General features: G+C 41.5%; 2 protein-coding genes across 10 annotated transcripts in view; one reads left to right on the top strand and one right to left on the bottom strand.

Annotated features, from left to right (window-relative positions):
* Positions 1–226: 226 nt before the first annotated feature.
* Positions 227–2267, bottom strand: LOC123967214 (ceramide synthase 5-like; the record flags this gene model as incomplete). The annotated part of the gene is made up of 3 exons (XM_046043250.1): positions 1980–2267; positions 572–674; positions 227–357 (listed from the first exon to the last, which is right to left on the bottom strand). Coding segments are annotated over exons 1-3 (410 nt in total), but the record flags the coding sequence as incomplete, so codon positions are not given.
* slmapb (sarcolemma associated protein b) overlaps positions 2166–10896 on the top strand; it is a 12719-nt gene continuing 3988 nt past the window's right edge. Inside the window, exons 1-7 of one of the 9 annotated variants that reach the window (XM_046043258.1) lie at positions 2166–2307; positions 5626–5685; positions 7654–7782; positions 7888–7962; positions 8057–8359; positions 8679–8949; positions 9107–9278. In XM_046043258.1, coding sequence (XP_045899214.1) covers positions 5634–5685; positions 7654–7782; positions 7888–7962; positions 8057–8359; positions 8679–8949; positions 9107–9278 — 1002 coding nt within the window. In that variant the 5' untranslated portion in view covers positions 2166–2307; positions 5626–5633. Of the gene's footprint in view, positions 2308–2357; positions 2377–2416; positions 2771–2846; positions 3502–5168; positions 5315–5625; positions 5686–7653; positions 7783–7887; positions 7963–8056; positions 8360–8678; positions 8950–9106; positions 9279–10896 lie in introns of those variants that run through there. The other 8 variants (XM_046043260.1, XM_046043257.1, XM_046043254.1 and 5 more) reach the window with 8 other exon arrangements.

The following is a 10896-nucleotide window of genomic DNA, read 5'->3' as shown; positions in this document are numbered from 1 at the left end:
GTTATCCTGAGGGGGACACGAATGTGTCAATCAAATTACATGGCAATTCATGCAACAGTTATAAAAGATACTCAAAACCACAAATACTTGAGGAACAAGTTGGGGATCACCACAGTCATTAGGATTCATCATCCACAAATGTCTGTACAACATAACTTTAAATGCCAATCAATCCAATTGTCAGATAACTCTCCACTGTTTTGGAGGAAGCTTAGTAGGAACCTACATGCTTTCACAGAACTTCTTCTGCATACTGGGCCTGTCTTGGTTCCGACGGACACGAAACCATCTCTGAATTTTCCGTACATCCCAGTCCAGTTGCTTGGAGAGTCCATCCAGTTGCCTCGTGTCTGGACACTATAGAGGACAGCACAGGACAAGTACAAATCAGTGGCTTTGCATAGCCTCTACTTGTAAAACCACAAAACCAGTAGGTATGACTGTCACACCACCTGAAGTATTTACTGAACATATTATGCCAGTGGTGGCGTATTCCAGTGCAGAAACATCAGTATTCCAGTATGTAGAGGAACATTTAATGGACTACAGAACAAACATGGGCCTTATGTACCGTTTTGGACTGATACATCCTCTCCAGGACATCATTGGGCTGAGCTTTCCGAGGCTCTCCTGCCTGAATCTGAAGTATGTGGGCACAGGGCTTGGCCACTAGCCTGTATACACACAGAAGGGAGGCAAAAAAAAAGAGAGAGTGGAGGCAGGGAGGGGACACAGAGATGGTGTGGTATTAAGAGAGACATTCAAATGAGAAAAAGAGTCAGAGAGATAAGTTAAGCACTTTGTACAGGCTATAACAGATAAACCATTAGCTAAGACTGGCCAAGGGTTTCCCTCACTGACATGAACTGTGCTTCAGCAGTTTGCCAACAAAGTAATGTTTGACATGTGTGTGTGTTTGTGTGTGTGTGTGTGAGTGAGGGAAGAGTGTACAATGGAGCTCATAGGGGAAACACAGGCAAGCATTAGAAGGAACGCCTGGGGAATGTAGCACCTAGTCTAAACACAGCATGATGACCTATCATGTGAGAGGGTGGGAGGGACGCCCCTAAACAACACAGTGATGTGTATCACAAGATCATCTGGTTAATCTGGTTGAGTTGACCAGTGTCCACGCTCAAACTCTGAGCTATTTATCACATCGCAGTCTCACAAAACTGCACTCGTTTGGAATAGTTTCCCCCAACATGGGAAAAATCCTCAATGAATAGAAGTACAGATCGGGCTTTGGCCTGCCCTTTTTTTGGTGAAATTATTCCTAAATGACTCCTAAAAAAAAATTATAAGGGCCATTATCGTAACCCCTAATTAAGTTAAGTTTACCTTTGCTGTTAAAAGATGACTTTTGTAGATATAACTTTACAAATTAGTTTTTAAAGCCCCTAACTCTGGCAAGTTTCCAGTGATTGCATGAGAAAGTAGACTGTGTGATAACTGCATGCCATGTTATCAGTCTGTAAACTATCATTACTGAACAAGGTGTCAAAAGCCAGAGGATTTATGTTCACATGTGAACACCTCAAAGGCATGCTAACAATGTTAAATATGAGGGTAAAGCAAAATAAAAAGAGAAATACACAAATTTATAATCGCATTTCACATTATGAAGCAGAAGCTGAGCCAGTCCCATCTATTAAATTTGTTGAAAGAGATTTGCTTCATTACATTTCATAACAACTTATTTGTCTGTGACAGCAAGAGATCATAAGCCTGCAGAGCTGGTACCAGTTTTAAGATGGTTAGTGATCAAAAAGAAATTACTCATAAATGAGTTGCATGCAAGGAGTGACATTTGTAGTGTTATATTCCTGCTTTTACTGCGATCTTTCCTTTGTTTTCCCCTTCATGAACCACAGTTGCCATACGAGACTGAAGCCCTAAACTGTGCACTCACACAGCTGCAGGCACCCAAAATGTGGAACTTCACTAAAAATAAAACAGCAAACAAGGGTCTTATTTACCTTTCGAAAAGCAGTCTGAGTAGAAAAACTCCGACTGCCAGCGGCAAGGCGTAGAGTATGTCTCCCAGTCTGGGATACTCAACACCAGGTGGTGGACGCTCCAGGTCCGCCCATGTAACATTTTCGGGAAGCCAAAATCTCTCACTCCAAATCCAGTCTGAGATAAAGGAAGTCATCGGGGAACACAGAATACTCGAGATCAACAGTAGCGGATAAAGTCAATCGGAGAAACTACTTGTTGAGCATGTGATGGCTTAGGTTAAAGTGACTGAAACCCTTTGCAGAGATGTTCCCTCCCGCCCGCCCACTATAATATTTCTCTAACTAGGTGAGTATCACTTCTGGTTTAGCAGCCTACTCCTGTGAGTCAACTGCGCACGGACCGCTAGCTTGACACGTAAGGCTGAAAGGCGACGCCCACCAAAGTGATTATTTGGCAACTGCCAATGAAACTTTTCACTTTAAGGATGCAGTATACTGTTGCTTCCTCGACTGTAGCCTCTGAGACTGCCTCTTCAGCGTCACATTGTGCCTTGAAAGTAGGGATGTATTAGGGAGTTAAAGCCACTGAATGTAAGCTAACGTCTACTGACACCTAACGTTAATTAACGTCACACCCACATAAGTGTTCAACGTCACTTGATTAGTTAGCCATTACAGCCAATTAAGCTAAACTGGCCGTATTTTGGTGCTGTTTGGTAAGTTATGAGAGCCGAAATACTCTTAAGAAAGTGTTCAGCCACATGTAACGTTAACTCTGTAAGGCAATAACATGCAAGTTAACAATGAAGGTTAGTTGACGTTATGCTAAGCTATATGGCTGTCAGTTATATCCAGTATCGTTTTTTAAGGTTGGCTAACTAAATGAAAAGTACCATTCTGATAAAGATTGAAGTTAAGATAATGTATATCTGACGCTAGATGATTTAACGTTAAGGGTTGCTTACTATAAGGGATATGTCATCAGAGTTAGTCATTCTCCAGTTGAGTTAAACCTTTAAGTTAATTTTATTTAGGGGTAGACTCTGATTTCCAGCTGACAAAAATTAGAGTTGACTGAATTTATGACTGAAAGTCCCGTTCCCTGGTATTTTTACAGCCAGCCATTTATAACGCTAAACATACTCAGTTGCCAGGTTAAAAGGTAAACCTAGGTTAGCCAAAACCAATGCAAGAACCCTGCATTAAATCCTCTTCATGAGGATTGATGGATTAATAGCAGGGCTGCTGTATTGGACTGCTTAAGTTTTAGCTAAGTGTACCTAATAAACTGGCAATTTGATGGCTCTATACTATAGGCCTACTTCCATTTAGATGGGGTATATTAAACAACATCAAGACACAATTACTGCTGAGACAAGATTTTTATAGCAAATTGTAGAACAAAAGAAATACAGTGGATGTGACAAGAAGGCAGCAGTCTGATAAATTTTAGATCATATTTACTCCATAGGCTACCATGACTAATATTAGTCAAAGTACATGTAGTTAGAATCCTTGCTGCAAAGCTTTGTTAGTAAAGGTAGGTGAATGTTCCACCCATAACGTGGTTAAAATCTGTTTATATGTATATAGATTATACTCATCACTTCTGTGTATTGTGTGCTCTTTTGAGAATCTTAATCCCCTGTATTCCAGATAGTCTGTTTAGTGTTCTCTAGAGTAGAATAAAACCCTTGTGGGATGCCAAAATACATGTGGTATAGATTGTAAATTTGATTGGAAATAGTGTAGAAGATTGGAATGGTTTATTATTGACAATGCATGTCAATGATTTGCAGCCCTAATTCGTCAACCTTGTATCTCACTACTGGCTTCATCCACCAACCAAGGTTAAGGTCTCACGCTGGAATCTGATCACACAGCAAAATTGTATCATTAACAGGTCACTGTTTTGTTGTTGTCGTTGTTTAACAACTTAGTGTCAATTCTTTGGATCTTAAGTTTCACTCTGAGTCCTGAGATAAACCTTATCCAACAATTGATTATCTCTTTAAATCTCTTGTTAATGTGTAGCTGCAAACTGTAAAGACAATTTCTTCCCACACTTAACTTGCAAGTTGTTAGTGTTGTGGTCTTTTTATGTACTGTCAGCTGTATTTAGTTTTAGTACTTTTACAGCTAGCTGGGTCAGCTAGTCTCACCTTAACACTGACTGATTTGCGCTGTTTGAGTAGGGTGCAGAATTCAATTAAGTATTCTCCGTATTAACATAAGTATGCACTGTCTGATCTGGAAAAACAATTGACACGAGTGGTTCATACTTACATGCTTAGTGGTTCATACATTACATTAAACCTGTAGCATTAGTATTAAAATGATGACATACTGTATAATATCAGTGATATGGAATTTATGACTTATGTAAGACAGTGAACTGATTTCAAAGAAAATCTGTTTGTATCAGTAAATCAGCTTTTTCCAAAATAAGCATGCTTGTGTATGATTAAATTATGTTTTTGTTTTTTCTTAACTAACTAATGTGAATGTCCTCTAATCATTACACCCCCTTTTTTTTTATTTTTTATTTTTTGAAACGTGCATCACAACTTACACGTCTGAGTGTGGACTTCATACATTATTCAAGGAATTTTTGATTTTACCTCACGAAGCTGTCAAAGCATGCTGAGTTGGCTAACTATTGTATTTTATAGTCCAATACAATACAGAGTAGCTAAGCAGTACATACATATTGTTCCTGTAATACTTACAGCACAACTTCACCCTTCAGGATGACACGTAGATCTGCAACTAAAGGCCAATAATTCATGAATATTTAAAGTGACACAGGAGTGGCCCACATGACCAAACAAGAGAAGATGTGGGTGCAGCACATACCTGAAACACACACTCACGCCAGCCTTCCCTAGTCTGTGTCATTCTGTAGATTTTTACATCAGTACCAACTGGATGCAGAGCAGCTCAACTCCCTGAACAAAACCTCTCTGTGTCAGCATGCAGCTGCAGCTTCCGAGATGCCCAACTCGGATGCATGACCTAGTGTGGAGGGGCTGGAGAATTCAGCCATAGAATAGGGGGGTCATGTTTTTGAGGACATTAACCTCACTTGCATCTAGTGTAACATTATAACCACATACTTATTTATACGCTCACTTCAATCATTTTTGTCTTCACTGGCTTCAGTCCAACAATAGCAGGGAAGTCTGGTGCATAGTGTCCCTGACCCCCTCGGTGCCCCCCCCCCACCCACCCTCACTGCTTGGACTGTTCCATTTTGCATCTGAAAAAATCTGATAGTTGGAGAAGAGTTCTTCATGTCAGGGACTGCTGTAGCCTCAGCACATTAGAGTTCTGTAGCTCCTGGATCACCTAAGGTAATATTATCATGCCAAGTTTCATTCTTAGCATTTTCGTTGGTATGTTTTCTGTGACCTAGTCCTCAAAGCAAATTTCTCAGCAGCTACGCAGCTGCCTCTTCCAGGAGTCCTTGTTATGTGTTCATAGATGAGCATGCATTTTTGTGTTTACCTTTTAGAAATACTCAAATCCTTACTCATAACGACCCATAATAACAGCAACCATAGCCTGAATGATTTGGTTAAGATATTTATGTAGTGTATTTTACTTGTCAACATTTCTATTTGTCTGTTCACATTAAATGATGTTATCCTTTTCCCCCTCACAGATAAGCAAATGGATGAGAAAGAGCTGAGTGATCCCCTGAATAATGTATCAGTCATTAAAGGTAATCCAGCTGTATTATGTTGTTCTCTAAACATAGACGAAGCTGAAGTGAATGACTTGGCATTGTTTTGCTGTTCAAATGGCTCTTATCTGACACAGCATATCTTACTCATTGACAACGTGGAGAGAGAGAGAAAAAAGCATGAGTCACACTCGAGAAGCTACATGGGCAGTCGATTGGCTTTAGAGCTTACAGTGCTGTAGATATCCTTGTTTTTAGAGGCTGATTTTCTCAAGTGTCAACAGCTTATTAGAAGATGGAGTCTCTGTGCAGAGGGAACGTTGGCTGACTGATGTATGTTGGGGACATTTAGGGTGGCTTATGAACATAAAATGCAGTGGATAATGCAATGTGCAAGCATATTTCTGAGTGAATCAAATTTGCATGATGAATGAATTTGTAACGCTACACTGCACAGCATATAGACACAAAGCAAACACTGTTCGCACAGTTATTTCAAAATCATAAGGGTATTTCTCAGTTTCAGTCACAATACAGCACATTCTGTAGCTGTATATTAATATCAATCATAGCCGTTTTATCAGTAGTTTTATAGAGGCTCACTGAATACTGTGAACATTCAGTGCGAGCCGCGCTAACCCTCTGATTCGGTTAAAGAAAGCTGTCACATTTAGTGAGAAGGGAACCGACAGCGGGGGGGAAGATAGAGCACGATGTCTCTAGCCTTCAGCACTTGAGCTAAAAAAAGACTTTCTCCTACATTTTTTTTTTTTTTCTGTCGTCACTTGAGGCAGCGTGATGCTCAATATCCCCAACTAGTCAGAGGTATTTTTACCCGCAAACTAATCCCTTTATTACTCTTGTCAGGTGTCAGTCTGTGCCACTGAGACATAATTGCTATAATAACTAATGTTACTAAAGATAACACTTTGGGGGGGCCCTCATCTGAAATCCTCTTGTACTCTCCAGAGGACATTCATCTTTCACACAAACTGTACACAGACATCCCCACGTACAGGGAGCCCACACACATTCTGGCTAGCGCTCATACATATTCATGCATGAAGGAACACACAACCTCATACACGCATGCAGGACGGAGCACTGACCTCCCATCCTTTTGTCTGGCACACAGCAGGGCGGTCATGTGCTTGAGTCAGAGGGTGCCACCAGCCTCCAGCAGGCGCTTGATACCCTTTCATTTTAGAGACATCTATCAATGCCATCTGGTAGCACTACTAACAACGTGTGTGTATTTGTACACTGTGTTTATGCAGCTGTGTGTGCCAGACACAATGAAATCACAGTTTTCCAGACAAACGCAGCTTTTCATGGCAGTCTCGGTCCTCTGATGTGTCCATTTATGGTGAACATGCTTGACCTGTCCTGACTCTTGTTTTTCCCCACTGCCAAATGCTCGGTCTGAGATGAGGTCATCTCTTTTCCTAGCCATGGTAGATTAGGGGATCAAGATATACACTGGGCATTGCAAAGCAAAGTATTTGCGGGGTTTGTTTCCACCTCTAGGAAAGCAACAACAGAGCCTTGACAACGTTGGCTAGCCCATTCTCTTTGTGTACTGTTTATAGTAACTCACTTTTAACAAGCAATGTAGATGTGGCCGAGACTCATACATCGCTGTATTAATGGACAATGTGGAATGAAAGCTTGGATAGAAAATGCAGATAATGCAGTTGTGTCTATTTCTGGGTTAGCAATTAGTTTATGTAATAGTCCCATTTTAATATCTTGGGAAATCATCTAGTATGTCAGCCCTGTTTAAATATTTGGGACTGAAGCAGAATTAATATGGTGGAACTTTGGAATTATGTGTCTATTTTTAAAGTACTGAATTGCTATCATTACTGCCTGATGTATCGTTATGGTTTAAACTTTACTTTCTAATGCACTCCAGTGACTTTGCAGGAATGTGTGAAGCTCTCTTACAGCAAGGCACACTTGGTGGTGGAGAAAGGATCTTCTAATTTGGTATTTCTGTATTATCAGACGACCTGACCAGGTCAAACATTGGGTCCTCTGGTGACACAGAAAAAATGATCCAGCACTTGAAGGATGAGCTTCGAGAAGCCCAGGAGCTAGCTAATACTGAGAAGCACAAATGCATGGAGCTACAAGGTAAAAAATTCAAGTCTTTGTTAGATACACACCAATCTCTTCACTTTATACTGTACACACACACAGACTATAATGCAGAGAAAATAATGCAGTTATATCTTGTAGGTATCCTGAAGGAAGAAAGAGAAGAAAATAAACAACAAGCTGACGAATCTGCAAAACAGATAAAACTTCTTGAAGGTACATCTGTGTGTTTCTGGACTACAAAGTTTTTCTTGTCCGTCCTAGTATAAACGTCACCGCTAATCTAAACACTGACCGTGGTTTGGCACAGGCCAGCTGCGGCAGCTCCAAGATGAAATGGGCAATCTCAAAGAGCAGCTAGACGTCTCCTCCAGTTCACACGGTGAGCTCCAAAGTGCACGTGATGAGGTGAAAGTGCTGAAACGTGCCCTGGAGGCAGCCACTGTCGAGCGGGACCGTGACGTCACCGCCATCCAGACCCATCTGGCGACCGTCTCGAAGGATCTGGACAAATGGCGTCAGACTGCCAACAAATATGAGCGCGAGATTGAGAATCTACAGCGTGACCTTCAACAGCAGAGCAAGCAGTGGCAAAAAACTGCAGAAATACAAGGTACTACATGGTGCAAATACACGATACAAAATACGATGATGATGGCAGGTAAAGAGGACACCATATGTATCTGACACAATAATTGTAGTCCTTGTAGTACTTAATTTAGTTGTAGGCTACATACTTAAAACTCAAAACAACAATTCATAATTTGAAATGTTGTTTCCAGCTGTAAGAGACTTGTCCATATACTCTGATGTACACCAGCCTGTCCAAGCATGCAGAAAATGTTACACATACTATTGGACATTAGTCTGTACACCAATTAAGAACATCTGCTCAAAGAATGTAGTTACATAAAACCTTAATTTTTTCACAGCCAGTGAGCTGCAGTCCATGCAGGTGGAGTGTAATGGGCTTCAGAAGGAGTGTTGTATCCTGAGATCTGAAAAACAAGATGTTGTGAATAAGCACCAGAAGGAAAAGAGCGGTCTGCAAAGTGAGTGTGCTTCTCTCAGGGCTGAGAAGGAGGAACTCCTCAAGACTCACCAGAAAGAGAAGGGCAACCTGCAGAGTGACTGTGCAGCACTGCGCTCTGAGAAAGAGGCAGTGCTGCAGAAACAGAAGCAGCTGGAGAAGGACCTTGCCAGGTCAGTGCACTGAGCTAAGTTACTAAGAGCTCCGCTTCATCCCCACCCCCACCCGTGTGTGTGCTCGACTCTGCTCCAACACCTTTGGCCACACAGTAGGCTATATCACACACCTCTCTTCACCTATTGAACTCCAGTGTTGTTTTGTTTCTGGTAGTTCACGTGCCCAGAACATTGAGCTGACCAATAGCCTCAAAGCCCTTGAGAGATCCCAGCAAGAGTTGGAGAAGAGGCTGGCGGCCCAGCAGCTCCAGCACCAGCAGGATAGCACCAACCTGCAAGCCCAACTGGATGAAGCGGACAGCCGCAGCAAAGTCCTACAGAGAGAGGTATGTTCTTAAAACTTAAAAAGCCATTAACCAAGTGTCGATCTTCTCCGAAACCACCCCATGGAAATAACTTCAATAAGACAGTTACACCCTCTCTATACTTGTTGCTATTCAGTTAAATCCAGTCATGTGACTGATGTAACAGATACAGTTCCATTGCAAGTGCAGCCCAAACTGTCATTTTAGGCTTCAAGTCTTTTATTTTTTATTTTTTTCTCCACTTAAACAGACAAATACATGATTGTATTGACTCAAAACAGTCCTGAGTGTACAGCATCCCTATGGCAGAGTGGCTTCCGTGTGGACACTGCCAGTGCAGCACCAGCTGCTGCTGACATGCTGCTTTATACGCCCAATGTTGACAAGGTGTTAGTGTGTACCAAACTACCTACATGCACACCCAGCAAGGGTTTGATGGTCTCCTTTGAGAGCAAATAGAATTACATTTAAAATTAAACCCATTGTGTACTTTATTGTTGCAGTTTGAATATGGATTGCCTGTAATCAAAATACTGACAGGCTGATACAGTATTTAGATGCAGGAAAAACTAAATACAGAAAACGGCATCACTCGACAAGCTACCCCCAAGATTAGGCATTAGATTAGCATTGGAGTCAGAAGAAATGGATGACATTTCTTTTGAAGAAATGCATAAAAGTAGGACCGAACAGGTCTATGTGAAACTCTGACAATTTAGGGCCATTTAGGACTGATTTTCTACTGTGACCCTCTTGATAAATATAGACCTTGATCCTTTATCTGTGTATCTGGGCCACTGGCTGCTATTTTACTGGGCGTGTGGTATCTTGTTGTTTCAGTAGTTTATTTTTGTGTGTGTGTGTGTGTGTGTGTGTGTTTTAATTGCAGCCTAGCTTACACTTGGTTAAAATATCACACAAATTAAGTTTTTTAGATACAAATGGCCGGCATTCAGGACATTAGGATTTGTGATACATGTACAAGACTATCAAGCAGGCAGCAACCTGTAGTCATCTAATCCGAATGTTGTTTTTATATTTATTCTGGTCATTAGAGACTGTGCTTAACCTGGAGAATAGGATGATTTCCCGAGGTTAAAAAGAGCTTTCCCTCTTCCTGTGCCTAGCAGTAGGAGTAATTATGTCACTGAGAATTTTTGCCCAGTTGGGAGTGATTTTCTGATAAATACAGGCTCTGCTCCCATCACCCACTGTGATTTTTCATTGATGGAGTTACCCAGCCCAGAGCACCCAGCCACCAAGCCTGAATGCCGAAGCCAGCACAGAACTGCCCCAACGGTTTCCTCTATCGGCTCGTAGATACCAAGTCTAACTAACTAAAATCTACAAATTTGTTGAAATGACTGCTGTGAATCTCCCAGCTTCTTTCTTAAAACAACAAGGTTCCTCTGGTCCAACAACTCACTTGCTGGTTGCTTGCTGTTGCCTGTGGCGTACTACTTTAGGCTCCCAGTCAGGTTTAGCAGGCTAGGTGGGGATCAGCCACTGGTGTGACACTCGAGACAGGCAGGGCACTGTTGAATAGCAGAAAGCAAAGATGAAGTCATCCTTAACCGCAAGTCATTCATCCCACTGTGGCATTGCCATTCAGTCACTGAATGAAAGTGGAAACTGAGTG

The sequence above is a fragment of the Micropterus dolomieu genome, unplaced genomic scaffold, assembly GCF_021292245.1.
Source record: "Micropterus dolomieu isolate WLL.071019.BEF.003 ecotype Adirondacks unplaced genomic scaffold, ASM2129224v1 scaffold_151, whole genome shotgun sequence".
Lineage (NCBI taxonomy): Eukaryota > Metazoa > Chordata > Actinopteri > Centrarchiformes > Centrarchidae > Micropterus > Micropterus dolomieu.
The sequence above is the reverse complement of the archived record's forward strand: the minus strand, read 5'-3'. Positions and strand labels throughout refer to the sequence as shown.